The 27,880-nt window shown below is 53.1% G+C and overlaps 13 protein-coding genes across 13 annotated transcripts; 6 read left to right on the top strand and 7 right to left on the bottom strand.

The window, feature by feature from the left end:
* Window positions 1–1,327: 1,327 nt before the first annotated feature.
* Window positions 1,328–3,025, top strand: SAICODRAFT_5067 (Dehydroquinate synthase-like protein; the record flags this gene model as incomplete). Its single annotated transcript, XM_019169010.1, has 1 exon — window positions 1,328–3,025. One exon carries the CDS (start codon window positions 1,328–1,330, stop codon window positions 3,023–3,025), a length of 1,698 nt encoding a protein of 565 aa, XP_019026963.1.
* A 295-nt stretch (window positions 3,026–3,320) lies between these two features.
* On the top strand, window positions 3,321–4,065 carry SAICODRAFT_28844 (uncharacterized protein). Its single transcript, XM_019167251.1, has one exon. It carries the CDS (start codon window positions 3,648–3,650, stop codon window positions 3,948–3,950), a length of 303 nt encoding a protein of 100 aa, XP_019026962.1. The 5' UTR covers window positions 3,321–3,647; the 3' UTR covers window positions 3,951–4,065.
* Window positions 4,066–4,082: 17 nt separating this feature from the next.
* On the bottom strand, window positions 4,083–5,404 carry SAICODRAFT_69156 (NAD(P)-binding protein). The gene has a single exon (XM_019170453.1). It carries the CDS (start codon window positions 5,190–5,192, stop codon window positions 4,119–4,121), a length of 1,074 nt encoding a protein of 357 aa, XP_019026961.1. The 5' UTR covers window positions 5,193–5,404; the 3' UTR covers window positions 4,083–4,118.
* A 509-nt stretch (window positions 5,405–5,913) lies between these two features.
* SAICODRAFT_63804 (ribosomal protein L18ae) lies at window positions 5,914–6,764 on the top strand (the record flags this gene model as incomplete). The annotated part of the gene is made up of 4 exons (XM_019170019.1): window positions 5,914–5,935; window positions 6,033–6,111; window positions 6,204–6,297; window positions 6,423–6,764. Exons 1-4 carry the CDS (start codon window positions 5,920–5,922, stop codon window positions 6,762–6,764), a joined length of 531 nt encoding a protein of 176 aa, XP_019026960.1. The 5' UTR covers window positions 5,914–5,919.
* A 1,596-nt stretch (window positions 6,765–8,360) lies between these two features.
* On the top strand, window positions 8,361–9,132 carry SAICODRAFT_52199 (NIF-domain-containing protein; the record flags this gene model as incomplete). The annotated part of the gene is made up of 2 exons (XM_019169127.1): window positions 8,361–8,762; window positions 8,827–9,132. The coding sequence occupies 2 exons, from the start codon at window positions 8,361–8,363 to the stop codon at window positions 9,130–9,132; spliced, it is 708 nt and encodes a 235-aa protein (XP_019026959.1).
* Window positions 9,133–9,315: 183 nt separating this feature from the next.
* SAICODRAFT_69153 (uncharacterized protein) lies at window positions 9,316–10,366 on the bottom strand. The gene is made up of 3 exons (XM_019170452.1): window positions 9,806–10,366; window positions 9,603–9,752; window positions 9,316–9,545 (listed from the first exon to the last, which is right to left on the bottom strand). The coding sequence occupies exons 1-3, from the start codon at window positions 10,187–10,189 to the stop codon at window positions 9,426–9,428; spliced, it is 654 nt and encodes a 217-aa protein (XP_019026958.1). The 5' UTR covers window positions 10,190–10,366; the 3' UTR covers window positions 9,316–9,425.
* Window positions 10,367–11,101: 735 nt separating this feature from the next.
* SAICODRAFT_5062 (transcription factor IIA, alpha/beta subunit) lies at window positions 11,102–12,076 on the bottom strand (the record flags this gene model as incomplete). The annotated part of the gene is made up of 2 exons (XM_019169007.1): window positions 11,102–12,004; window positions 12,059–12,076. 2 exons carry the CDS (start codon window positions 12,074–12,076, stop codon window positions 11,102–11,104), a joined length of 921 nt encoding a protein of 306 aa, XP_019026957.1.
* An 801-nt stretch (window positions 12,077–12,877) lies between these two features.
* Window positions 12,878–15,624, bottom strand: SAICODRAFT_23193 (beta-glucosidase 1 precursor; the record flags this gene model as incomplete). The annotated part of the gene is made up of 3 exons (XM_019166681.1): window positions 12,878–15,226; window positions 15,283–15,461; window positions 15,516–15,624. The coding sequence occupies 3 exons, from the start codon at window positions 15,622–15,624 to the stop codon at window positions 12,878–12,880; spliced, it is 2,637 nt and encodes an 878-aa protein (XP_019026956.1).
* A 1,310-nt stretch (window positions 15,625–16,934) lies between these two features.
* On the bottom strand, window positions 16,935–17,966 carry SAICODRAFT_23192 (uncharacterized protein; the record flags this gene model as incomplete). The annotated part of the gene is made up of 1 exon (XM_019166680.1): window positions 16,935–17,966. One exon carries the CDS (start codon window positions 17,964–17,966, stop codon window positions 16,935–16,937), a length of 1,032 nt encoding a protein of 343 aa, XP_019026955.1.
* Window positions 17,967–18,124: 158 nt separating this feature from the next.
* Window positions 18,125–20,873, top strand: SAICODRAFT_63801 (TrkH-domain-containing protein). Its single transcript, XM_019170018.1, has 4 exons — window positions 18,125–18,260; window positions 18,347–18,365; window positions 18,510–18,698; window positions 18,755–20,873. Exons 1-4 carry the CDS (start codon window positions 18,257–18,259, stop codon window positions 20,847–20,849), a joined length of 2,307 nt encoding a protein of 768 aa, XP_019026954.1. The 5' UTR covers window positions 18,125–18,256; the 3' UTR covers window positions 20,850–20,873.
* A 572-nt stretch (window positions 20,874–21,445) lies between these two features.
* Window positions 21,446–22,378, top strand: SAICODRAFT_23190 (uncharacterized protein; the record flags this gene model as incomplete). The annotated part of the gene is made up of 1 exon (XM_019166679.1): window positions 21,446–22,378. The coding sequence occupies one exon, from the start codon at window positions 21,446–21,448 to the stop codon at window positions 22,376–22,378; it is 933 nt and encodes a 310-aa protein (XP_019026953.1).
* Window positions 22,379–22,693: 315 nt separating this feature from the next.
* Window positions 22,694–23,462, bottom strand: SAICODRAFT_5057 (alpha/beta-hydrolase; the record flags this gene model as incomplete). The annotated part of the gene is made up of 4 exons (XM_019169005.1): window positions 22,694–22,963; window positions 23,026–23,102; window positions 23,158–23,249; window positions 23,305–23,462. The coding sequence occupies 4 exons, from the start codon at window positions 23,460–23,462 to the stop codon at window positions 22,694–22,696; spliced, it is 597 nt and encodes a 198-aa protein (XP_019026952.1).
* Window positions 23,463–23,586: 124 nt separating this feature from the next.
* SAICODRAFT_28840 (uncharacterized protein) lies at window positions 23,587–27,353 on the bottom strand. Its single transcript, XM_019167250.1, has one exon. The coding sequence runs from the start codon at window positions 27,205–27,207 to the stop codon at window positions 23,653–23,655; it is 3,555 nt and encodes a 1,184-aa protein (XP_019026951.1). The 5' UTR covers window positions 27,208–27,353; the 3' UTR covers window positions 23,587–23,652.
* Window positions 27,354–27,880: the final 527 nt, after the last annotated feature.

The raw sequence follows: 27,880 nt of genomic DNA, 5'->3' as shown, positions 1-27,880 counted from the left end.
CCCTGCGTCGGGGCGGCTCGCCTAAGGTTGCGCACGATAAGCTGGAAGAGCCGTGGGAACGGAACGAGCCGGTGTATGATGATGGCCATGAAGTTTTTGACTGCTTTATGCGCATTGCAATTGCTGCGACATTGACCTGAGTTGAAACGGTAGTGCGAGGTAGAAGGCATTGGCCGTGGTGTGAGGGCCCGATTCCCGCAGCTGCAGCTACATACGCAGTTTTCCGACGTGCGTACAGCGGTTGTGTCGCAACGAGAGCCTCATTGACACTCCATGAGGGGTTCACATCCCTTGTTCTGGTATCTTCCCGGATAATGACATACTTGACTGAAAAGGCCTGGGACTCTAACGAGTTGTCGGGCCAAGTTCAAGGTGTTTGTACGTCCAACACCATTTCACCCAGACTCCGTTTCTGTCCACAGTTTTCGCGCCGATTCAAGCCCTCTCGAAAGCAATGATGGTCGGTACTCCTTGCTCTCTCATCTAACTGCAGCGTGTCTCCCACGCACCGCAATTGCAAAGCACCGCGTGCGCCGTAAACGAACTCGCACTCGGCAACACTTCTGAAGAACGTCCGAGCGTGCGCTGTCCCTGAGGTCCTTCACATAAACTTCCAGAACCCAGGACAGTTCAGCAAAACGAACGTCTCCTGAAGCATAGGCCTTGCCTCAATTATTTCCAGACATCGGAAATTGCGTGTTTGATACAATAAGGTACGGGGTTACCCGGTTCACGTTACGTGATGGAAATTACGCCTTTACTCCGCACAGCTGCAGTAAAGCGACTATCTCGAATCCGCAATCCGCATGCAGATCCGAACCGAGATTTCCCCCCCCCGATCACAGGCGCGCGCATGCACGTGAAATCGGTATCACGGGCAAATCCAGATCATTGACGTAATGGCACACGCACTTCTCGATCGTGTGCGTGTGGACTAACGTGAATTGGTGAGAGAGACACGTGATGGCGGGCCAAGGCAGAAGTCCCTCCCTCCCTCGATGCCCTAAGCAGGGGAGGAGTCCACGCACTCGCCAAGCGGAGCAGATGGGCATCTCAAGATTGACGAGCGATCAACTGGCCCGGCCGAGCAAGTCGTATCGATATCGACGCATCTCCCGATTGCCCCGCTCCTCGCCCCACCCGCTTGTCATAGACCCTCCCAAAGCAGTATAGCCCCAAAGCCAAATGAAAAGGTGCAACACAACTCAATTCACCTCGTTCCAGCTCCCTCTCACCTATAAGAACTGCCCGTGTCCCCCGCCAGTTGCATGCTCCCCATCACCAAGATCAGCAAGCTTCACTTTCAACAAGAAGTTACGATTACGCAATGTCGGCTCAACCCGCTACCAGCTTCAACAATAACCAGGCGAGCTTGGATTCGCATATCCGCCCCTTCGAGAAATCGGCTTCGAATAACACTCTGTCCTCTGTCGTCGAGGATGCGGCCACTCCTCCGCTCTCCACCTCCTCTTTCTCCAAGCACCTCCCTCTCCTTCACTCCGCAGCCTTGAAACCCGACTTCCGCCGCGGTTCAGGTGATTCCGGATACGACGAGGGCTCATCCTCCCCATCCCCCCTCGCCACACCCGACCTCGCTCCGTCCGTTGCTTCCGGTACCGGTTCTGGTGCAGAGTCTCCTGTCTCGTTGGACGAGTTCTCGTTCGGGCATAAATTGCGTGCGGAAGACCGCGCGGAGCACCACGGCGTCGACCAAAAAATCAACCTTGCCGGCCTCAATGGTCTCGATATCGGTGGTGTCACGGGTCTCGAGACCGGGTCGTTCGTCGCGAGCGCGATGATGCCGATTAGGTATGAGATTAAATGCGTTGATGGCATTCTCGATACTTCCAACACGGACTTGTTGGTTGGGATTGATTGCTCTGTCTTTCCCGTTATGATGAAGCCTTACACTGGTGAACCTGTGGGTCGTCGTTTGGTGATTGTCGATAATAATGTGTATGCGTTGTACGGCGACAAAATCAAGGCATACTTTGACCACCACGGCGTCGAATCTCACATTCACCCCCTCCGCGCCTCCGAGAACACGAAAGAATTCGACTCCGTCCAGGAATTGCTCCAGCAGTTCAAGAATTTCGATATTGATCGCCGTAATGAGCCGATTATCGCTGTCGGTGGTGGAGTTACGTTGGATATCTGCTCCCTTGCCGCCAACTTGTGGCGTCGTAACACGCCTGTCGTTAAAGTCCCCACGACCCTCATCGGCATGGTCGATGCCGGTGTCGGTGTCAAGACCGCCGTTAACTGGTGCGGAGGCAAGAACAAGATCGGGACCTATTGCGCCCCCCTCGGTGTCTTTGTCGATGCTGAGCAGTTCCTCGGATCTACTGGTGGCCGTGGTGTCGGAAATGGGATGGGCGAGATCTTGAAGATGGCTTGTGTCAAGGATGTAGAGTTGTTCGAGTTGATGGAGGGGTGGGTCGCCGCGAAGCCCGAAATCGAGGGACGTGCGCCGACGAGTATGATCATGAAGAGGGCAATTCAGGGGATGTTGGAGGAGCTCTCTCCGAACCTCTTTGAGCACACGCTTTACCGTGTTGTTGATTACGGACACACATTTTCCCCCTTTGTCGAGATGGATGCGTTGGAGACGAATAAGCCTTTGTTGCACGGTGAGGCTGTTAACCTCGATATGGCTCTTTCGACCATGCTTGCCCATAACCGCGGATGGCTTTACCCTGCCTCGGCCTCGCACTCTTTCTCCCTCGTCCGCCGGACTTACGCGCTCATGTCCGCCCTCGGCCTCCCCCTCCGTCACGCCTCCTTCACCGCAGACAACTGCATCACAGCCCTCGGCGAAATCGAGAAAGCCCGTGGTGGACGCGTCAGGGTTCCGTTGATGTCTGGAGGAATTGGAATGACGAGGTTCGCGGATGATGTTTGTGAGGACGAGGTTAGGAGGGCTTGGGAGGATATGTGTGAGCTGGTTGGGGAGATGGAGAGCAATGGGGAGTTGATGGGACAGTTTGGGGCTGAGGGACAAGTCACGGAGGGACCGTTGGAGTAGAATTATGGACGGTGCAAAACTGCATGGGTGTACGATAGGCCTGGTGCCAAGGTTGTTTTTTCTTTCTTTTTTTCTGAGAGGATGTGAGGACGAGGGGTTCCCCCCCGATTCTGTTTTTGAGGGGCTTTATTTGCATATACCCGTTACGTTGTTATCGATTTGGAATCGATCATTGCACAGCATTGAAAGGAATGGAATATTATTGCTGTGGGTTGATCAATGTCACCATCATCCCTGGAGGTGCGCGCAACCTCAACTGAGCGCAAGCATGCACCCCAGACCGAGCAGCTGAGCACGTAACACGGTCACCAGATCTAGCAAAGTGACGATCCGAGATGACTCCCCGTCCGGAGCCCCTGATATTTCGGTCGTCCGGAGATAGATCACCTGCTGTAAAACCTTGCTTGCTGCGTCATGTTTTCAGCTGCTGCGGTGCTTTGTGTGTGTGCCAATGTAAACCCAAGTAACTCCAAGGTTCTGCCATACTTACAAACCTACTGTGGTTTCCTCTACCTACAACTGTGATCATAGTTCTGAACCTTTCAAACTGCCGCCAACTACAGTCATCGCTGCATACTCCTACCTCCAACACCATCACCACCACCCTCAACAACAGCACGCAATGCAGCCCTACATGCACCCAGTCTTCCTCCCCCTTCTTCCACCGGCTACACAGTCTGCGGATGTCCAGCCTGCGAATCCGAAACATTCTCAGGCGATGGCGTTCGTTACGAAGAAGACGGGAAGGTCGGATTCATCGAGTACGGAGAAGAGTGATGTGAGCACTGCGAGTACGAGTAGTCCGTTGGAACCTTTGGAGGAGAAGGAGGGGCAGGAGAATGTCGATAGGGGAAAGGTGAATATGGAGCAGGGGAAATTCATGAAGTTGATTGATGATGAGGGGATCGATCAGCTCTCGCTTTGAGCTCTTGTGCGATCCTGATTTTGGAGTGTCAAGATATTTGGTTGGGTGCCTCATCATTACGCTGCCGTTTTCTTTTGAGGGATTATATCGGTGTTTGGGCGGTCTTGAGAAGGCTTTTGTTTGAGTTTCTTTCATTCCACCAGTACATATCATCAATATGAACGGACTCTACGCAATAATGTCCACAGGCTTCCCCGTCTCCATACTCTCCACAATAGCCTCAATCACCACAAGATCCTTATACCCCTCATCTCCACTGCACATGGGCTCTTCCTCGCCCCTATGCACCCCCACCAGATTCCTCAATTGCAGCGTAAACGGCGGCACATCATCCACTTCCTCTCGTAAACTCATATCCGACAAGAAAGGAGTCGTCCAGGATCCGCCCGTGTAATACCACCGTTTAAGTTCCGGAAGGGAGATGGAGCCTTCTGTGCCCATGATGGTGTAGACGCACTGGTGTTGGGCTGGAATTGCTGGGTTCTCACCCGTCGCCGATTCCCAGTTGTATGGCGACGCAACAGCATCCGACAACAGAAAAGTCCCAACTGCTCCACTCTTGAATTTCAATGTCATCGCCGCCGTCTCCTCGCACTCATGGTCTCTCGTATTTTCACCCTTCTCCACATAAACCCGTGTGATATCCCCAAACAAATAGAGCAGATTATCGACCTCGTGGATCATATTGATCAACACCGGTCCTCCCTGCCCTTTCTTCGTTCTCCACGCCCCGAGCTTGAAGTACTCCACATCCTTCAGCAGTGCCCACGTTCCCTGGACTGCGATGATCCGGCCGAGGGAATTGGAGGTCATGCATTTCTTTGCGGCACGGAGGTAGGGGTTGAACCGGCGATGGTGCCCGACTAACAACTTCCCGCTTCCATTCTTCTTCGAGGCCTCGACCAACTTCCTTGCCGACTCTGTGTCTGTACTGATCGGTTTCTCGACCAAGACCGTAATGCCCGCTTCAACCAGTGCCATCCCAATCTCCACATGCGTATGATTTGGCGTAGCCACAATCGCTGCATCAACCCTGACCTCTCCAGTCTTCATCGCGTCGAGTAAGGCGTCGAGGGTTGGAGAATTTGGGATGGAGTGCGTAGAGGCGAGAGTCTGGCCGGCGGGTGTTGGATCGAGGATTGCGGTGAGGTGGGTGCTGGGTTCGGAGAGGATGTGGGAGACGTGGCGGAGGCCGATGAGGCCTGCGGCGCCAATTACTGCTATGTGAACGGGTTGGGACATGTTGAGTAGTTAGTAGTCTGATCGCTGCTTGCAATTACTGGTGAAGAGCTGAAGCGACAGTGGTTATAAGGTGCTGATCAGGCGGTCGGGAGGACCTCGGCTGATCTATCCGGGCCACGGTAGGTTGCTATCGTTCTTGAGGTTGTGAAGGCGGTGCATTCTTATTTCATTGACTGTGACGGACAATATTACTCCGGCGGTGGTATTTGGCGGGGACACCGCCCTCTCCGCGCGTACGCGAATCGGGTTCTGCGGGGGCCCGCCGCGGTAGCGAGGAGACGTGGGAACTTTTCATCAGCTTACCCAGCTCCGGAAAGCTTGGGAAGACGACATCTCAGCCGAATTGAAAGTAAACATGGCGAGGACAGAACGTCGACCGCAGTGATTTTGAGTGCGTTCTCAAGAGGGGATGCACCGAGGCTCCAGACAGAAGGAGCGCGCCTAAGGGTCGCAAGGAGCTGGCAGCCAAGCAAAGAGGACCATGAGAGAAGTCAATAACATTTGGATTTCATACTTCCTTCACCGCTTTCCGTATGAATTTTCTTGCAGGACATTGTCATCGTCTCCGTCCTTCTGCCGCGCTCAGGGCAAGGAAACCCTGATGCAGTCCCCCTGAAACTGGCTGCGCCCAGACGTGGCGGTGCAAACTCGAAATTTGGTAACCTGCTACACCAGGGAAACAGAGGAAGCTCGTCCACCGCCGCCAATCAACACCTGACCAGCAGAAATGGCCCGTCTCACCGGTATGTGCTTCTCGTTGTCCGAGCGCAATTGCGTTCTGCGCTTTGATCCGGCGTCCGCATCTCATTTTTCTGTGGTGATGCTGACCCTCTTTCGCAGAGTACCAAGTCATCGGCCGTAAGCTTCCTTCCGAGGCTGAGCCCACCCCCAAGCTCTTCCGCATGCGCTTGTTCGCCCCGTAAGTCGCCCACCTCCTCGGGTTCCCGGATTGCGAAGGATTGTCCGGGAATACTGGTGCCGAGAGAGTGTTTATTGATTGGTGTATCAAAGGAACCGCGTCGTTGCCGAGTCTCGTTTCTGGTACTTCATCAAGAAGGTCTACAAGCTGAAGAAGGCCGCCGGTGAGATCGTTACTGTCAACGCTGTATGTGCTTCCTTTACCTGGAGTTCCTACGGTTGCGCGCGGTGATCTGCGATTGTGGATCGGGTGTGCGCCTGTAGGAGCTGGGTTGTGTGGAGAAGTGTGGGCTAACCGCACTGTTTGTGTAGATCGCCGAGAAGCGTCCCCTCAAGGTCAAGAACTTCGGTGTCTGGATCCGTTACGACTCCCGCTCCGGAACCCACAACATGTACAAGGAGTACCGTGTTATGTCCCGTGTCGAGGCCGTCGAGGCTCTCTACCAGGACATGGCTGCCCGCCACCGTGCTCGCTTCAGGTCCATCCACATCATCCGCGTCGTCGAGCTCCAGAAGACCGAGGATGTCAAGCGTCCTTACATCCGCCAGCTCTTGTCCAAGGACCTCAAGTTCCCTCTTCCCCACCGTCTCCCCGCTCAGGCCGGTTTGGGCAAGAAGCTCTTCGCTTCCCGCCGTCCTGCTACTTGGGCTTAAATTGCTCAAGTGCGGTAACAGGGTCTTTTTGTTGGGTGCCAGGATTTAGAAAATATCTTCTTGGATTACCAAATAAAAAGGGTGTTGGTTGCGAAATACCTATCGTTCCGTCGTCGTAATCCTGTCTGTTGTCCTATCTAAGGTTAACCACCATTCCCATCGGACTTCTCGGGATGAACGATGAGGTCTTTCATGTATCTTTGTAGCAATTGGGTATCCCGGCTCAGTCCCTGCGGCTCGATCCCTATATACCAAGATAGAGTTAGGACCCTCCCATCCCTGCCGCGTCACTCAGAGATCGCGCGTCACTCAGGGATGGCAATTGATCGAAGGTTCTGAGCTGCCGAACGAGTCTTCAGAGCTTCAGGAAGTCCCATACCATCGGACTCGTGTTTTGCGACGATCTCGAACGTGCTATCCAGCCTTGTCCTTGGGTTAACCCCCTTTCTGTGCACGCTGCAATCTACTGCACACCACCATAACAAACACCTCGCCGCACTCTAGCCAGACACCACACTGCGTAGCGAACCAACCCTATCGCAATTTGTCGGCTATCGCGTCAGTCCTTACAAAAGTATCAGGTCGCTCGTTCATTTCTGTTCAGCATTGCTCCTCTTCAGTGGAGTGTCAACGTTCTCTCGGCATTCACCTGTGTGGAGACCCCTTATCGCGTTTACCGACTACGAACACGAACGACAACCTCCAGTTCAACACTTACGCACATACGTCGAGTCATTCTCAACTACGTATAAAATCGTTGAAGCAGCAGCAGAGCTCCTTTCTAGCATACAACCCAGGCCATTTTAATTGGTCTGATATACAGCATACATAGACTCTTGTCATAATGACTACACCAGCACAGGCAGAAGCTGCTGAGGTTGCGAACCCTTTGGCGCCTGTACAGGGACAAGTTATGTCGGCGGAAGAAGAGATTGGGCATGCGGCGCCTGATACGCAGCCGGGCCCTGTGGACATCTTTAGTCCTGCTCCACCTCCTGCGGATGTTGCTGGTATGCTTCCTTTATATCCGACTGTATGCGCTTGCTAACGCGTGTCCTCACAGACGCTCAACACCGTGTTATGCCTACAGAAGAGAAACCTACTCCTTCCCCATCACCTGTTCCATCACCCGTTTCCACCCCAGCAAGGCCGACAGGACCGCGTACTCAACCCGTCGTCAGACAAACGCGAAAGCCGTCGCAAACACAGGGGAACACTACAAACAACACAGTTCGACGAAAGAAGAAACGCGGATTCTTTTCCGCTTTGGTGCATTGTTTTGCGCCTGCGTATGTTGAAGAGCCTGCAAGACCACAGGGCGCTTTGGCGCCTTCGGTACCGCCGAAGCCTGCGTCGCCATTGCAGAAGACTGAGGAGTCCTCGCATACTATTCCTTCCGCCACGACGCGTGTTTCGGAGACTCTTTCGGCGCCGCAAGATAGTTCGGGTGGACCACTTCCGACTGTACCTGAGATCCAAGTCCAGCCTCCTTCGACGCCGACATTGAGCAGTAGTGGAGCGGCTGCTGTAACTGGTGAGGAGAAGGTCGTGTTGGCGGAGCCCATCACAGGTATTGGTGCCGAGCCTCAGGATCGTATGCCGGCGCCTGAGGTTGGAGCAGCTGCCGTCGCTGTTGACCCCCTCTACCCAGCTGATAAGGTCGCTTCTCCGCCCGGCGGCGAACTTTACGCCTCAGAGGAAGCTGCCATCAACGAGCCGTCCGTTGTCTCCTTACCTGAGTCTGTCGAGCAACAACAATGGCTCCTCGCGCCTCTACGTCCCGAACACATAGGCAAGAAGTGCTTGGTGCTTGATTTGGATGAGACGCTGGTGCATAGTTCCTTCAAGTTGATCCATCAAGCGGATTTCATCGTGCCGGTTGATATTGAGGGACAGCTTCATGATGTTTATGTCATTAAGCGACCCGGGGTTGATGCGTTCATGAAGAAGATGGGGGAGATGTATGAGATTGTTGTGTTTACTGCGAGTTTGTCAAAGGTGAGATTTTGGCCTTTTCAGTTCCTTTCAACAATAAGTGCTTGTGCTAACAAAATTCTCACAGTACGCCGATCCGGTGCTCGACATGCTCGACATCCATGGCGTCGTGCATCACCGCCTCTTCCGCGAATCCTGTTTCAACCACCAAGGAAACTACGTGAAGGATCTGTCGCAGCTCGGACGTGATCTTCGGGATGTTATCATCCTCGACAACTCACCGGCATCGTACATCTTCCATCCTAGTCACGCTGTGCCGATTAGCAGTTGGTTCAACGATATGCACGATACGGAGTTGGTTGACTTGATCCCGTTCTTGGAGGACTTGACGGGAGTTGGGGATGTTGGACAGGTGTTGGACGTATCTTTGTGAACGATGGTGAATATGAGAATGGATTTCACCAGAGCGTGGGCTCATCAAAAGGGAGTTGCTTAAAACGGACTGAGATGGTATACGGGTTGCCTTTGTCTCTTTAATATGTGTTGCAGGGTTTTGAGGCATCATTTTGTGGTTTTATCTTCGGCTTACTGTTGTTGCGTGCGTGCATTTGGTTTTGTGTCTGGGTTATGGATTGTGCTGCATGTGTTACCCATATTTCGCTTAATTTTATACTCTTTGTACTTCGACATGTCATGACTGCATATCTCCAAAAGGTTGGTCTTCTCCTACTCGAACTTCCTGTGGGTGTCGAATTTCTGCCATTTGATCTCATTCCACTTGCGGAGTTGTGCGAAGACTGGACATTCCTTCTTATGCTTCATGTTCCAGTTCATCACTTGGCATGTCTATGTAACACATCATCAATAACTCCAGGTTACATCCATCGGTTTAGACATTCGAACCTGACTGCAGTATTTGACTCCGCACCTTCCGCATCGTTTAATGGGAACATTTGGCTCCGTTTTCCCACAAACTCGACATCCCTCTGCTGCAGTGTCTTTACGGAGATTGTCGTTGAAGTTTACGATACCGGGAAGCGAGCAAGGTAGGACCTGGATTGAATTCATGAGCCGTGGTCAAGCAGTGAACCGAGTTGGGAGCATCCCGTGATGTACTCGAGTTTGTCATCCTCCAAACGAAGCCCAACACTCTTATCCCGAAAACGATGCCCCGTAGCGTACATAACCAACACCGTGTGTCCGACCATGAACTTTTTTAACACCGGGTATTCCTCCTGGGGTTTATCAAAGTAAAACCAAATGTCTGTTTCCTTTCCGTATCTATCGGTGACGACAAATCCTGGACGGAAGGGGTGGAGGATGTTCCTTGATTTCCCCATGAAGCACCAATGCACCTTGGTGCAATAAACAATATCATTACCCTCTTGAGTAAGACCGAAATACCGACGGCTGTATATATCGAAAGGCAGGTCCTCGAACCCGGGGAAGTGAAGAGGATCGCGAACATTTAGTTTGTACTTGGAAGACATGCTGGGGGTTTGGGGTAGAGGTTAACCTGGCATGACGAGTTAAGAGATAGTGGTTGACAGCATGTGAGCGGGCAAAAGTTGGAACTCTACGCTCGGGCCTTGTCAGTTATTGGTTGCACGTATTGTCGATAGCACACGCGACGTGTAACGGATGGAGTAGCAAGAAGTGATTGTTATTGGAACGTAGAAACTAAGCTGCCAAAGCTTCCCCTTTTATAGGGAATTAGTTACGCAAATCTGCGTCTTTATCGAGAATCACCCATACGTGAAGCTGTCGTTGTTGGCAGTGTGAAAGAAGTATCCATACTTCCAGATGCTACCTACTTATGCCAGAATTTCTCCCCCAGGACCTTTCCGCCTTGCTCGAGATTATAATTCCCACGGCATCGGTGGCAAGGCAGCGGAACCCAACATGTATATGGTACTGCACTGCATCCGTATTGGAATAATTTTAGCAGGCGTCGAGGAAAGAGGGTAAGGCAAATAAGCTTAGTGCACGAGCAACATAGTTGCAAAAAATGAGCGTGACATTGATGTTGATTGCGACGTTCGAATCCGGGCGTCTGATTAATCTATTGACTAGAACATTGGTCAAAATCAAAGCCGCCGACACCGATGCGAAATAGAGTGTAGACCTTCAAATGCCAACTTCAAAATATCGTACCTCTTTTAATACGTAATACAACTAGCATTAAACCGTATCATTTCAACGTAGGCGTGCTTCAGAGCACCTCAGCTCCGCAAAGTAAATGTAAACTTCAGGACGTTTTCAGCCCTTGAATTGATGCAAAGCACCTATATAAAACGAGACCTCGCCAACTTCAATTCCGCATGCTTTCTCTTCATTTTTCCTTATCCCCTCAATGTCCATTCTCCCAATCATACTCGTACTCAAACATTCCGTACGCATTCTCACCACTCAAACTCCCCAGCCCCCCTCCCAAACACATACTCCTTCCCATCAATGGTAACAACCCCATCCTTCAAAACACACTTCCACTTATTCTTCGTCCTCTGCACCTTTTCGTATTGGCACCACAGCGTTTGAGCATTCTCATCGTCGTCAGCGTTTTCGCCGTCAGAGTTAACGCCACCGTCATCGGAGTCGTCGAGGTCGGAGTTGATGGCGTCTTCGTCGTCGGAGGTGGAGGTGGGCGGTTTGATGATTTGGGGTTGGGGAATGCCGAGGTGGTCGAAATCTGCGGGGGGTCCGTCGTGTTGGGGCATACGCAGCGTAGACGCAGCCGCAGCCGCAGGGATAGATACAACAGAACGAGTCGGAGGTAGAGGGGCCGGACCATCGTGCTGAGGAAGCATTAACCCAGGCGACGCCGTACTCGTCCGCGAACCAGACATGGACTGGATATGCTGCGCCGCCCGCATAGCCGCCAACCCCGCTCCTCCAACACCACCCACACCACCAGGGTTCTGCGAATCAAACACAGACTGCCCTGGTACTGCATCAGGGTCTGATTTGATATAAACACCTCCTCCGTTTCCGTTTCCGCCTGGTAATTGGAGTCCAGCGTTTGGGTCTCCAGGTAGTGCTAACGGATCAGACTTTATCTGCATATGATGTTGACGTTGATGTCCTCCCATCGGATCCTGCGGCAGCCCACCATATTGTGGGATTTGTGGCATAGGTACGGGTGCCGGTGCTGGATCCCAGGGAAAGTGCGCAACGCCTTGCTGCGTCAGTTTGTGTTGCCATGAGGACATGAGTTCTTGTAGCGTCGTGTCATCCATGCCATATTCTTCAAAGTCTGTACGGGAGGAATCGATTGTTTCTTTGATGATGTGAGCGTAGAGATCACCCTGGACAGGTCAGTTAGTATGACGGCTCCGAGACTCGGGAGGCCTGGGACATACGACAATGTTGTTCGACATGGCGAGTGAGTAAGACGATCAGAATAAGGTTGACGAAGGGTTGAATGGAGTTTCAAACGGCGAGGAGAGCTGGGAGAGGTCTGTTTTGATGGAGGTCTGTATTGGTTCACGACGACGTCGGCGTTCAGCGACCCCGTACATGCAGGCTCAGGCACCAGGATGCCCCGCTGAGGTAATAGGAGAAACTGTATACATGAAGGGTGTTACAGGCGACGGAACTCGTTCGACTTATGATAGGGAGTCTTATTCATCTTTTGTGGTGGCTTTCCCTTCATAACACCTACTGCTGAAATGCCGGTAGTGGACTCCGGATCCTTTGCCTGCTGCGGCGGTCGCTGTCGCTCCGTCGAATCATACCAAGGACCTGTACGACGTTAAGGGGGGTCATACAAGGCATTGAGGTTTACTTGCGAGGGTGAGGAGGGGGGTGTTGGATGGAGCCGGTCGGGCACACAGGAAGGACCCCCGCAAATACAGTAGTTAGGGAGTTGTCCTCTTAAAGATATCTTTATTTCGCTTTAAATAAGACGTTTTTCAAATCGTTTCAGCGAATTTCCAACTTCTAACTTTACCAGCTTCCTCGCCGGCCCTCGCGCCGACTTTTTTGGGCCACGGTATAGTTAACGTTGGTGAAGCGAAATGCAAAAGTAATCAAGCGTCATTTTTACTCATCAACTAGCATACACCATAACTTTTAAGCCTCATACGAGGACGATATCCATCTCTAAACGAGACTTCATCGTAACGAAACATCCGAAACACTAGATGTACAACGTCCCATCCTCAGCGTTCACCTCATTTTTAGACACCACCAGTAATCCACTCAGTAAACTTCGATTTATCCCCAGCATGGTTCCTCAAACTGACAACGCCACTCTGCTGGACCCACCCACCGTGATACCTGCTCACATCCTTCCTCGTTAGATGAATCCTAACCTCCTTACTCTCTCCAGGCTCCAGGAAGATCTTGTCGAACCCACGCAAGAAGGTCTGGTCGTCATTGTCGAAGGTGTAGTAGACTTGAGGGACGATACCACCGTAGAGGGGACCGGTGTTGGTGACGGTGAAAGTGACGTTGTAGAGGACGTCATAAAGGGAAGGGTTACCTCCGACGCCGCCGCCGTCTTCGGAGTAGGGAAAAGTGGAAAAGTTGTTCATGCCTTCACCGGAGTTCAAGGCGGGAGCGGAGGAGGAGGTGGTGGCCGCGGCCTCGTTCCAGGTAGAGTTGGACCAGGCAGCGTTCGAGGAAGCCTGAGCGGTAGGAGAAGGAAGGTAAGGGTAAATGAACCCACTGACGCTAGAGACGGAGGTAGGCATGTACAACTCCGACCTAGCCGGGATGCTCTCATCCAAGAACGCGAGCGTGGGAGTAGCCGGACGAGGAGCGTAAGTAGTGTTGAGAATGTTCGCAACATTGAACTCCGAGTACTCGAATGTAGTGTACGACATTCCCTCACCGAACCAGTAACGAGGTGTGACATTCAGCGTCAAGAAACGACGGTAGTCGATGAGGTTACACTCGGTAAAGTTGTCTTGCGGGACGGGGAAGTTGGGCTCGTACATGACATCCGTGCCGTAATCCTCATAATTCTTGGCGATGGAGAAGGGGAGACGACCAGAGGGGTTGATGACACCCCAGAGGGTGTCAACGAGAGAGTTTCCGGATTCTTGACCAGGGAGACCAGCGAAAATGACAGCAGTGACGTTCTCATGCTCGATCCAGGACTCCATATCAACGGCACCAACACCGTGGATAACAACGATCGTGTTCTCGCACTGGTCAGCAACGGTCTGGATGAGCTTATCCCCAGCATGCCACAACGTCAAGTTATTCCTGTCACCCTCGTTCCCGTCAACGGAGATGTATCCCTCACCCGAATCAGCATTCGCAAATACCAAACAAGCACCGGAAGGAGCGTCCTGGACTTGTGCAATGGTAGAGTTGATCTGAGCGTAAGCGTAATCATCAATGACCCACTGAACGACGGTCGCATCCTGAACCGCACGCTCCTGGATCGCCTCGAGGGGAGTGATAAGGTATGGGAAGTTATCGGACCCAGATCCCCATCCCATAGCGAGCGTTCCATTATCGCACCCACGGTCAGAGCAAGCGTTAGGACCATACATCCCCGGCCCGGCGTCCGATCCAAAAATCCCGATCTGAGCCAACGGCTTGGAGGGGTTAAATGGCAACGTGCAATTCACGTTCTTCAACAACACATTTGCCTCGGCTCCAATTTGGCGAATAACCTTGTAGTGATCAGCCATGACATTGACATGCTCGTTCACCTTCTCCCAGCCTTGCTTGGTGGGAGGGAACTCATAGCCCTCCGTAGTCAGCGTCCAAGCATTGAAGTTCGTCTCGGGGTAGTCGTCGTCTTGACCCATGAAGTACCACGCAGCGAGGATACGGGTGACCATATCGTCCATACGCCATATGGGTACGGATCCGTTCATGACAGCCTCGGTCAAGTTTCCTCCCCAGAACGACAATCCATCACCAAAAGCCTGGTCTCCAGGCATAGACATATCGAGTCCAGCGAGGGCAGACTCAACACCAGAGTGGTGTGCTCCCCAATCAGTCATAACGAATCCCTGGAACGCGAGCTCATCCTTCAACAATCCATTCAGGAGGTGCGCATTCTGGCAAGCATACGAGTTGTTGACCTGATTGTACGAACACATGAATGAACCCACATCAGCCCTCACAGCCTCCGCAAAAGGCCAGAGGTAGAGCTCATGCATCGTCTGATCATCAATATTCGCCGAAATCGAATCGGTCACGTTTTTGTGGGTGTGATACCCATTCGACTCCCCCATCTGCCTAAAATGCTCCTGCTCATTTCCAATAAAATGCTTCGCACACGCAATAACGCCCTGACTCTGGATACCGATAATGGTCTCGTACATCGCCGCACCAGTCAAATATGGATCCACGGAAAACCCTTCCCAGTTTCGGCCGCCGGCGGCGTTTCGGCCGAGAGGGCCTGCGACGGGACCGAGTTGGACGTGGACGCCTTTGCCGTGGTGTTCGGCGCCCATAGCTTCTCCGCGGAGACGCATGAGAGTACGGTCCCAGGTCATTGCGGCGGTCATACCGGCGGGGAAGGCGGAGACGTAGTCGGCGTTGCGAACGCCCAAAGGAGAGTCCTATCAGAGGGTTAGTCTTGTGGATCAGCGAGGGTGTGGAGGAAGGCGAGACGTACCTGGAGACAGAGAGAAGGGATACCCATTCGGGGAACGGCACCGGTGTTACCAACACATGGACCATACTCCCATCCAGTACCAGTAGTGATGTTGACCTTCTCAAGAAGGTTCAATTGCTGAACCATGGCACGAGCGGAGTCATACGCGGCTGACCAATTGCCGAGCCCAGCACCACGAGCTACGTCCGAAAAGTCAGCATACATCCCGGAAAATCGAGGAGAGAATAACGTACGAGAAGGAAAGTATCCCTCAGTGGGCCGAGGGTAGTAGATCGAGGGATTAGATTCATAGGTGTCGTTGGGTGCTTGCGCCGTAACACTGCCAGCCAAAACGGCGGCCATGGCGAGGCAAGAGATCATCATCTTGATCGCTTACTCCTGTGTTGAATGCCGAAGTTTGCTGAGTTGTCGAAATGAGGCTACGTGAGGAGAGCGAGGGAGGGAGGTAAATATATGCTGTCCCGGACAAAAAACCAGTCCGTGGCCGAAGGTGGGGAAGATGTCGGATCGTCTGATCCTCACACCTGGGTGAAGGAGGAACAGCGGGGTCGCGTAACAAATGTGGTGTCGCGTGGGACGGGAATGGCTGGGGTTCGGTAGATTATATGCTCAGCACCGGTAGTGAATGCGATATGGAAATGTGAGCCGTGCGAATGGAGATGACGGCTAATTAATAAAGGACCTTGGCGAAGCAGCGATTGCGAACTTGAGCTGGACGATATCAATACAGATGCTGAAGAGGGGAACAGGGTCAAGAACGGGATGAATGCCCCTCCGCGGAGTTTCTCTTACTGTCGATCAGCTATCCCCGTCCATCTTCACAGGCCCTCCAAGATTTCGCGGAGGAAGGTCGGAGACTTGAGGATGGGGTGCACTAGCTCGAACGCCGCTGATCCCATGCTCGCTACCGGTAGTAATGGCGCACCGCCGGGAATTAACACCCAAAGCTACGGCTGTGCTGTCGGCTGAATATAAGCGGAGTGGGAGATGCCAGGTGATAGGCTGACACAAGCAGCATTCACTGACCTCAGAATGCCATCAATTGTAACGGCTTTCAATGCGTAGGAAAAAGAAGCAGTAGGGGTCCGGTTCAAGGGCTCCATCGCTCCCCTCGCATGTGGCCGGTTAAATCTACCCCCACAAGTGGGGGATCGACGCTGCGAGGGCCGTGGGGCCCGAAGACCAAAATTTCGTTGGAAGATGGCATGATCTAAGTGGGTTCACTTGATCGGAGAGGCGCCGAGAATTGGTCCTTGAGGAGCAGGCGGGTCGGAGGCGGTTCAAGGCGGCGCACCGGTCCCGGCATGTATGCGGTTCGCGGTTGCGAGTAGGCCTAGGTATCGAGAAAGTTAAGGGTGGGGAAAGGTGGAAATGTAAAAGACATCATCACATGAGGTTCATTGATGAGGTTACGTTACGACTGGTAAGTGTCGGTATTGCCAAGTTTGTAGACGACCAAGCACACCACCGGGCGGCACAGGAGGCCGACGAACGGCAAGTATAGCCGTGATCTGTAGGAAAGTAACACGGTCATATGTCTACACCATAGCAAGGTCCTTGGTTTTCGAAATATCTATAGTACCGTCTTCCACATCTGCGCCATCTACTCCTCAATTGTCCGTCCCCATGACCTCTCTTCCATAACTTGCCGTCTAGTTCTTGGCATGAACCTCTTTCCACCCCCAAACCCCCCACCTACACCTAATCTCCCCACTCCCCCAATCATCCCACCCCAAATCCTCACCCTCCTCCAAAATCACCAAACCCACACCCTTCAACTCGCTCCACAACATCCCCGGCAACTCGCCTAACCCCCCCGGCCGCACTGGTACCGAAACCACGAATTTCGCGTCAGCGTTTCGGGGGAGTGTAAGAGAGGTGACGTGAGCGACGAGAGCGGGGTGACAGGAGGCGTACAGGCAGTCAGAGGCAAGGACGATGTCGAGGTCCCTGAGGGAGGGGTGGGTAAGGTCGGGGATGGTCCAGTCGAGGATTCCGGAAGTTGCGTGCCCGTTCGCGGCATGGATGGTCTCCTCATTCAGGTCAATGTTTTTCTGGAGGTTTGTAACGATTTCGGGGAGGTCCGTTAGGTGGACGGACCAACCGAGGGTACTGGCGGCGGCTAGACCGACGAGGCCTGTCCCGGCTCCCAGCTCGAGGGCTCGGATTTTTCGGGGTGGTTCGGAGTCTGAGGTCCTGGTGGTGGTAGGTGGAGGGAAGAGGAGTGGGAGGCGTTTTGCGAGGAGGAATGAGGTACCCCATGTCTTTAAGCCCAGATTATCCGATGTCAACGGCGGCTCGTGAATCCGCAACTCCGTATATGGCGTCTCAACCGGTGTTCCGATTGGCGTCGGTGTCCGTGATGGCGTAGGTAGCGAAAATGTCCGAGTCATCGCGGGTGCTGCGCTGCGTCCACAGCGTTCCGCCAATCTTTTCGATGCCTCGGCTAGGATTTCATCGCGTTCTTCGTCTGTCTCGAGCCAGTGCAAATCGGAGGAGACAAGCATGGTCAGCCAGTGCGTGATACCGGGGTCATGCTCTGGCGAGCCGGACGAGGCGGCAGGGTTCGACCAATCCGGGGGTGCGATGGTGAGTTGTTCGAGGGTAGTGGCGAGCGTTTGGAATGAAGGCAACACTCGACCTTTTAAACGAGGGAGGTCGAGGTGATGTATCGGAGCTGCCATAAGGAGTCGTACCAAATAAACTTACCTGGTGCCTGTAACGAGGAACAATTTGCCGAGACGCGCCTTACTAGCCACGCTCTACACAGCACAGCCACCCAAGGATCTGCCGGTCGCCGAAACCTTACCGCTTGCTGCTCAGGGGCTGCCAAACAACACCTCAACAACAGCGAGTTACTTCAGTCGCTGCAGCTGTTACTTTCGAGAAAAAAACTCCGTTACACGCCGATCATCGTCGTGGCTTCTTCTACTAATTTGGGTTATATCCGTGTTATGCATCAGAAATTGAGCGGATGGGTATGTATTGTGCTCAGGCCCCGAGCCTCCCCAGGCTTCGCGTCTTTTCGCTTCCTGTGACAGTTGACTAATGTGTTGCTTGGCAGGGACCCTACAGCATCAACTGTACGTACAAAGCTTCTTCTGGGCCTGTCTCTATGCTATTTTGCCGTGCCTCTCCATCCTCCCCTTGCAATTGCGATTGCTCAAGCGTTGCATAGCTTAGACGGGCCTTTTGTTAGTCATGGTATTAATTTTCATCCCCCACAGGTTCCAACGACCCGCCTTCCTTCACTTCCGTCGCTGGCCGTTGAATGTCGTATTCCCCGACCTCAATTTCATCACGGTGCACTACGCGTACTTCATCTTCGTTTGTCTTGTTTCTTCTGGTATCTTTTGGGGGGCGTCGAGGCCGGTTGGAGCGGTGTCGTACGTTGATTCGTTGTTTCTTGTCGTGAGGTCGAACCACCATGTTTATTTCCTGTGGGCGGGAATGAATGCTGATGGTCTTACAGTGCGATGTCGCTGACTGGGTTGAATACGATCAATCTTTCGACACTCAACACGTTTCAGCAGTTCCTTCTCTTTTTCCTTATCCTCATCGGTTCGTCCATCTTTGTGTCCGCCTTTGTCGTTTGGATCCGTACGCATTATTTCGCGAAGAAGTTCAAGCATGTCGCCGAGCAGCAGAGGAAGCGTCGTCAAGAGGAGCGGGAGAGGGATATTGATGCTAGAAGGGTTGAGTTGGCTACGACAAGGAGAAGGCGCAGCAGTGCTGGTGATGGTATTAGTATGTTCAGGACGTTTACGCATCAGAGTACGAGGGATAGGAGGGCATCGTTGAGCCGCTACATCACTATGGATCCCGATCCAGTTGTTGACGACAAAGAAAGCGACGAAGACTACGACGTTGCACCCGGCAGCCCTCTCCCTCGTTCTCGCCAGCGTTCTGGTCTCGGTATCCCACAGTCAGGGTCGGGGTTGGGCTCATCGGTTCTCGGCTCTGACGATGTCTTCGTCGATGAAGCCGTTGAACCACAGGTTGCTCATACCCGAACCCATATCTCATTTGCGCCGCCACGAGACACCCCAAGCCGTCCCACGACAAGTTCCGGCCTCAGGAACACTTTGCTGAACTTTCAAGGCGTGGGAGCGTCAGCAACGCCCGCTCGTTCCCTCACATTCAGCCCAGCCCCCACGCGAATTGCCGCAGACGGCAACCCCGCCACCCTACCCATGATCAGCGCCCCAAGCGTCGGCCGAAACTCAACGTTCATGTTCTTGACGAAAAGTCAACGCGAGGAACTTGGTGGTGTGGAATACCGCGCCATCCGTGTCCTGGGATGGTTGGTCCCCGCTTACTACATCCTCTGGCAACTCCTCGGTTCGATTGGGTTGGGGTGGTGGATGGCGACGCATTCATCCTACACCACCCAGATCCGCGAGAATGGGATTAACCCGTGGTGGTTGGGCGCGTTCAACACCGTCTCTGCATTCAATAATTCAGGAATGAGTTTATTGGATGCGAATGTCCAGCCGTTTTTTGATGCGTATTATGTCTTGATTACGATGTCCTTGCTGATTTTAGCGGGGAACACGATGTACCCTGTCTTTCTCCGAATCATTCTCTGGTTGATGCGGAAGGTTCTCGACTTCCTTCCAGAAAGAGGACGGTGGGCACAGATGCGCGCAACGGTGGATTTCTTGTTGGAGCATCCGAGACGGTGTTATACCAACCTTTTCGGACGTGGACAGACGTTGTGGCTTGCGGGTGCCGTGTTTGTCCTTAATTCGTTCGATTGGTTCTTCTTCGAAATCCTGAATTTGGGGAATAGTGCGATCGAAGCAATCCCCACTGGTCCCCGTATCATGGATGGACTCTTCCAGGCGTTCGCTGTTCGGAGTGGGGGGTTCTATGTCGTTAATATTGCGACGTTGAGAATCGGAGTGCAGGTGTTGTATGTCGTTATGATGTACATCTCTGCGTTCCCGATCGCTTTGTCGATTCGTAACACAAACGTGTACGAGGAGCGGAGTTTGGGGATTTATGCGGCTGATATGCCGGGTGCTGGGGAAGATGATTCGCTTAGTTCTCGAGGAGAGAGGGAGCGGGAGAGGTTAACTGCGAAGCAGTTCGTCACGACGCAATTGCGTGCGCAGTTGGCACATGATTTGTGGTGGCTCGCGTTGGCGGTATGGTTGATCTCGATTGTGGAGTATCAATCCTTCGAAGACCAACCCGCCAATTTCTCTATCTTCAACGTCATCTTCGAAGTCGTCTCCGCATACGGCACAGTCGGACTCTCAGTCGGTTTCCCCAACGTCGACTACTCCTTCTCCGGAGCACTCAAACCCCTCAGCAAACTGATCATGTGTGCGGTGATGTTGAGGGGACGGCATCGGGGGTTGCCGGTCGCGATTGATCGGGCGGTGTTGTTGAAGGGAGAGGATGTCGAGGAGGGGGAAGGTAGGGGAATAGAGGAAGAGGATGGGATGGTTGGGAAGACGTTAGGGGATTTGAGGAGGAGGAGTCGGTTGGATTTGGGGTGGGGGCCGGATAGGCCTGGGGCTGGGAGGAGGGCTATGAATGAGGAGGCTGTAGAACCATGAGAGGGAAGCTTGGATTGTATGTATATAAGGAGGACACGGGCATGAGTGAAATTGGATTGTGTTTATATTGCGTTATAATTAGGATCGTAATGGAATAAAAATCGGGCAAAAATAGGCGATTGGCAAATGAGATGCACGTCGACGTCGTCGTGTCAGCCTCAGAACTCCGCGCGACGCCGAACAGAACACCAAAGACCATCTCGACACCATCAGCATCGACTGATCATAGGAACCAATTGTAAATGGGTTTCTTTCCTTCACTCCCGAAACCTCCAGGTCCCCTTCCTGTCAGCACCTTCACCCTGGAATCCCCAATCGAGTCGACACTTCACACCCCGCACCCGCCAAGCCCAGCCCGGCCGCTTAAAACCAGCTTGATCCGGGTCTACTACCCCTGTGACCCATCCACGGGAACTAGCAAAGCTGAATCTTGGATCCCGCGGCCGTTCTCGACGTATATCAAGGGAAACGCACATTTCTTGCGTGTTCCCCCATTGCTGGTCTGGGCATTGTCTTGCATCTCCGGCCTCCTCTTCACTCGCCTGCCGTGTCGGAAGGATGCAACACCACTAAAACGTGACGGAGGGTGGCCAACAATGCTCTTCTCCCACGGCCTCGGTGGTTCGCGGGGAGCCTACGGAGCATACTGTGCCGGACTGGCGAGTCACGGCGTCGTCGTCGCGGCCATCGAGCATAGGGATGGATCGGCTGCTGTGTCGTATGTCTCTACATCGGATGGGAAGGGGGAAGAGGTGCCGTATGTCAGGGTGTTTGACCAGAAGGTTAAGGAGAAGCAGGTGCATGTGCGGACGTATGAGTTTCGGGAGGCCTTGAGGGTGCTGAGAGCGTTGAACGCGGGGCATCCAGTCGAGGTTGCAAACTCCCGCTGGCATGCCAAGAACTTCAACTATGAGAGTTGGAAGGGCGTGATGAACGTCAAGAAGGGACAAATCATTGCCGCCGGACATTCATTCGGCGGCGCAACCGCCCTCTCCGCCTGCAAAGATATCGCCGAATTTCACCTCTCTCCCGCTCCCAACTCCTCCACTCCCGACAACTACCCCTTCAGCGAGGAATTCGCCGCAACGATCCTCCTCGACCCCTGGATGTCCCCAACAACTACAAACTCCCACATCCCCCTCCCAACACCAACCCTCACTGTCCTCTCCGGCCAGTTCTACAAATGGTCACAGAACCTCACCGCCGTCAAGGAATTGCACAGAGGGAGGCAGGAAAGTAAGTGTTGGGTCGCCACTAGGTCAGCGCATCTCTCACAATCAGATTTTGGTGCGTTATTTCCGTGGGGAACCAAGAAATTTGCTAAGGCAGAGGAAAACCCCGTGAAGGTGTTAGAGTGGAATATCGAGGCGACGAGGGCGTTCTTAAGGGACGTTGGGGTTGATGGGATAGGCGAGGGGAAGGATGTAGATGAGGCGATTTGGAGGGGTGAGGAAGGGTGGGAGGGAGTTAGGTGTGAAGAGAGGGGGCGGGGACTACACGTTGAAGGGGACTTTGGGAGTGAGTTTTGAGAAAGGGAAGGGGGGTTATAAAAGGCGAGAGTGGAATATAAGGATATCGGGATACTATAAGATACCCAGTGCTCAATCAACTACTTCATTGCGAACAGCAGCACACCTCCGTCCTCGTCTTAGCCAAGTGTCCTCTGATAATCTTCATCGTCATAATTCTCGCCCAGCCGTAGGAAAAAGAACTACGTCCCGGTGAACCAAACTCGGAAGGCAAGGCTCCTATGCTCATGGGTCCACAAATCCTGTCCTCGTAGCCACTGTCCCCGTAGCTACTGTCCCCGTAGCTGTTTTCTGCACTCTTTTGGTCCGCTCTGTTCACAGCTTACTCCTCAACTCCTCCAACGCCTTTACCAGAACCTCCACCACCTCCGGACACTCCTCCGTCAGAAAATGCCCCTTTCCCTCCATCTCCACATACCTTCTCGTTGCCGTCTTTTCGCCGCCGAACAACCCCTCCGCCACTTCTCGCTGTTCCGCGATAGGCACGAGATGATCATCCGACCCTGATAGCTGGAGGAGGAGCTTGGTGTTGTTGGCTGAGATGGCGGCGTAGTCAAAGGGCCTGTTGAAGTATCCACTTTCTCTCTGTACAGTTTGCCCGTCTTAGCTTACCATCCTTTCCGGACTGACACTGGTGGAAGACAAACCTCAGTTGGATCATCCTGATCCGTCAACGCCGCTGACACAAGCAGTGATCCACACACTTTTGTCGTCTCTGTAAGCCCTGTATCGCAGCTCGGTCAGACATAGCAAAAAGGTTGGACCGAAAAGCAAAATACGCATTGCTGCACTCGCCCCTGAAGAGTGCCCAATCAAGACCGTCTCCTCGTCGACGCCGATGTCGGATTTGATGAAGGCTAGCCATACAGATCTGTTCCCAAGCTTAGTATCGTCATATGGAGTGTAAGTGCTGAGATTGGACATACTCCTTGGCTCCATAGGGATCAGGGAAGTCGCGAAGGACGACCCCTCGAGGGAACAGCCCAGTCTTCTCAAGTTCGTCGTGAAAGTACTGGTACCAATTCGCATCGCGGATGTCGTCACAGCCAATGCCGGGGATGATGATTGCTTTCAGATTGGACATTTTGGGCTTCTGGTAGGAATTGTAAGATGTTGGACGTACGGTCTTCATAATGATGTCATAGGCATCCACATTGTCAATAAATCGCAAGGAATGAATCACGATAAGCAAACTCTTCTGTAGTTCACTAGCTAATCTAAACTAAGTAGGTATCGAAAGATCAAACGCCGTAAGTCCGTACAAACTCGCCATCTCACGCCGGCGGCAACACATTCGTCTTGTACCACTTCCAAGGATTCGCCGCCTTATCCGACCCAGTATTGTTGACGTTCCCTGCCCTCCAGTACTCGCAAACCAACAGGTAAGGGTAATAATACGGTCCAACACTCCCACAATTCGTCGCAAACGCACACCCAATCTGCGTCGTCGCATTCCAAACAACCCGTGTGAAGTGCTCAGTCTTGGCAGAATATCCGGTCGGTGTGTCGTAGTCATAGAAATTCTGCTCGTTGTACCACTTCTGGAGGTAATAACCCGAATTGGAGTTCGTTCCAAGACCCATGTTCTCGCCGTACGAGCCACTGCTGTCACCAAAAGCGCAGGTGTCTGCGATGTTTTGGGCATACTTTTCGAGGTTCTTGTTCCATGCCAGAGGTTGTGCGGAGTGCGCGGCGCGGTAGCTGTTGTGCATCGTGAGCATCTGGGATATGAAGGTTGCGGATGCAGAGGAGGTTGCAGGTGTTGCACTGCTCGTGCTGGACGAGGCCACCGTCGACTTCATGCTCGAAGTGGAGGCGATAGTAGACTTCGAGGTCATCGTTGAAGGCTTGATAGTTGTTGTACTCGGCTTCACACTCAAACTAACAGCCTTTGCTACAGATGAAGCCGCCTTCGTGTTTGCACTGCTGGTCTTAGACGAAGACGTGGCCTTCATCGAGACACTCGCACTTGTGCTTGACGCCGACTTTACAGCAGAGCTGCTGGTCTTTGCCGCCGATAAAGTTGCCTCGAGCATGGAACTACTGATCTTCGATGTAGACACAGATTTGACGGAAGAGGAAACCTTGGTAGACGCAGTACTCGTCGCAGCACTAGAAGACACCTTCCACGTGCTGCTACTCTTGACCGAAGACTTCGCTGTTACCGTCGTCTCAACACTAGACGTAGCCTTCGTTGTCGACGAGACCTTCTTCGACGAACTGCTGCTCTTCACGCTCGACACCTTCGTACTCGTCGACCTTTTACTACTCGTAGGAGGATCAACCCAAACTGTTGTATCCGTGGTCCACGTCGTCGTGGTATGAGTTTGCGTGCTCGTCACGTCGGTCAACGACGCTTTCTTGGTGCTGGAAGCAGACTTCACGGATGACGCTGACTTCCTCGAGGAAGATGAGCCTGTGGTCTGTTGCACTGCAAGCAGCAACGCCGACGGAGACACGACGGACGTTGCTTTTGCTGATGTTGACATCACGGAGCTCGTCTTTGCAGTGGCCTTCACCGTGGAAGACGCCTTGATTGAAGATGTCATCGCCGAGATTTTAGCAGTAGACACCGCTGTCAAAGTAGCCTTCGTGGAGCTCGCCTTAACCGCCGAAATCTTGGGCTTGGAGGAAGACGCTGTAATCGAAATGGATTTCACAGAGGAAATCTTCGTGCTCGCAGCCACAGCGGCTGCAGAAAGACCAGACAGATTGACCGTCGATTTGACTGAGCTTGTCGCGGACACCTTAGTAGATGCTTTAGTTGAGCTCGTCGTCTTGGCAGAGGTCTTCGCGGTCGACGAGGACTTCTTCGAGGTAGTCTTGGTCGCGGAAGCCTTCGCAGAAGTTTCCACGGAAGTCTTAACACTAGACAACGACTTGACAGAACTCGAGACCTTCACACTCGACACCTTGCTGCTACTAACCGCCAGCGACGAACTCGCCGATGTACTGGCTGCACCTTGCTTCAACGTTCCCCCCTCACACCGATACTTCGAGGGATCGAAACAACCTCCATTACACGCGTCCATCCCAAACGAACATAACGTGACCTTACCTGTGCTCGAGGTTTCGAAGATGCACGTGTAGACGGAAGGGTTATAGCACTGCTGACCGTTGGAGGTGGAGGGGCAGCAGGAGTTTGAGCCGCAGTTGATGGTGCAAGATGCTGAGGAGGAGACAGCGGAGGCGGAGGAAGCCAACGATGTCGAAGAGCTCGTGATGGTAGACGCAGTCGACACTGCCTTGGCACCAGCAGATCCCGTCGCCGTACCCACCATGGAAGACCCCTTCGCCGCCGTAGAAGAAACCTTCAAACTCGAACCCGTTGTCTTAACCGTCGACGTCGCCGTCGTCAACACAGGTGGACTAGGAATGACCGAATAACTCACAGTCCTCGTCGTCTTCACCTCCGGCATCCACGTAAACTTCTTCCCCGCCCCAACCTGATAGACAGTCAACCTCCAATCCCCACCACAAGTCTGCGTGCTATTCCCCGAGCACGGCATCCAACATTCTTGATCTGGTCTTGGAATTCCACCATTTGCTAACGAATTTCCACAGAAACATTGACCGTAGTATTCGAGGCCGGCGAGGGTGTATCCGGCGGCTGCACAGGCGTCCATGCAGGATTCGGAGGGCTTGGTAGTTGCGGGTAGCCAGGTTTGTTTGGGGAGAGTGCGGGAGGAGGAGTCGTTGTAGCAGCCCAGGTAGTGCCAGCCCGTGTGGTTGACTGGGTGTGGGCTGAGCAAGAACTCTTCGTACTCCGCTTCATCTTTGCTCAGTGTTTCGGGCTTTAGGGTGCAGACGGGCATAGTCGCCATCGCGCTGGGGTAGCCACCACTCTGAATCGGATTACATCCTGGTAATTCATCGAGTGTACCCGAGACGTCTTCGATGACTTGTGGATATGCGACACAAGAAGACATCTCCTGTGTCGTCTGTAGCATCCCATCAAACACCTCACAAACATTGATATCACCAGACATATCCGTACAATTATCAATCGCGCGCTGCAGCACGTCCCTATTCCACCCGTTCATGAAATCGCCGTGCAAACCATATCCGGTTGGATCTCCGTTCGCCAGGACGAAAGGTTGCGAGACACCGTCGGGGGTCCAGAGAGAGGAGAATTGTGCGACGTCGAACATGACTTCGTAGAAGAGCGAAATGAGGCGGATGGGGTGGGTGGGGGGACATGTTCCTGAGTTCATGTTGGAGGGGTATGCGACGTGACTTTTGTGATTCGCGGAGTCGAGGTTGACTCCATCCCAACAACTCGGAAAGAACACCTGTGCACGCAGGCCATGCGGACAGTAGGTGAGAGGGAAGTAAGGCTTCTCGAGACTTTGGGCGGCGTAGTTGATACACATCCAACTAATCGCGCGTTGCTCGAGAGAAGGGTAATAAGACCTCAACATCGGATTCCCCGCGACCATCCTAAACCCATCCGGAAACGCAACCAACTCGGTATCCGTCTGCGAGTTATACCGCTGCAGATAATACACCAACATCCCCCCTATCTGCGGCACACTCGTGAAACTCCCATTAGGGTGTTGGAACCACAGATTGGGTGTCCAGTAGTTTGAGAGGTCTTCGGTGACTTGGCAGGTTGTGCAATCGGCTGCGCGGAGGGAGTTGAAGGTATTGGTGAAGTTGATTGCGTCGGAGCCCATGATTGTGTGGACATGGCTGGAGACGAGGCCGGGGTTCACGATGGGGTCCATGCGTTCGACAACGACAGGAGCACCGCACGGAAGTCGCCAGAATGCATCGACCGTAGAACAGAGCAAAGTCGCGACGGGTATGAAGCCGACATCGAGGCGCATCGCGATTGCGCAGCTCGACACAAGCAGATCGACACGGAGCTGAGGTCAGTTGATCCTCGAGGAGTAGTGAATTGACGATACATTATATCAGCACGGAACGCGAAGGCGACAGAGTGTACGGGGGCTGAAGTGGCGAACGCGCCTTTGCGACGGGACCCTTCATACGCTGACCCATCCCATGCGCCTGATCAGGTCTGCTGAGGGCTCGAGCGCGAAAGAGTTGCTCAAGCGCACCGCAAAAGGCTTAGTGGCCAGAAATTCATCTGGTTGCAGTTTTCGGTTTAGCGTATACTCTGGGTCTGGTCCGTGCGCAAAAGCTCAGAAGAGCGCGTGAAGTGAAGAAGAAGTTGGATGAGACTGTACATTAAGTTCAAGATACTAATATTTGTGAGTTAGTCTATGCTTGTCTATCAAAGTGAGTAACACCAAACGCCTGCCAAGAAAAAAGGAAAGCAAACAATGGGATGCCGAATCCTTCGCGATCGAGGAAACCGCGTTCATCCCAATCCCCAAAAAGCAACGAAACGTAAAGAGCGTGATAAATAAACGCAAGTGGGCGTGAGCCAAGCAGCTGACTGTTGATAATGATGTTGAAGGTCGTCGGCCGCTGTGGCGAAGAAAAAAAATGCAAGAGAATGTCTTGGTAGGTCGAGTCGTAGCTCGATCGTCTCCA

This window comes from Saitoella complicata, assembly GCF_001661265.1.
Source record: "Saitoella complicata NRRL Y-17804 unplaced genomic scaffold SAICOscaffold_2, whole genome shotgun sequence".
NCBI classification, from domain to species: Eukaryota; Fungi; Ascomycota; class Saitoellomycetes; order Saitoellales; family Saitoellaceae; genus Saitoella; species Saitoella complicata.
Note: the sequence above shows the minus strand (reverse complement) of the source record. Positions and strands in the feature narration are given on the sequence as shown.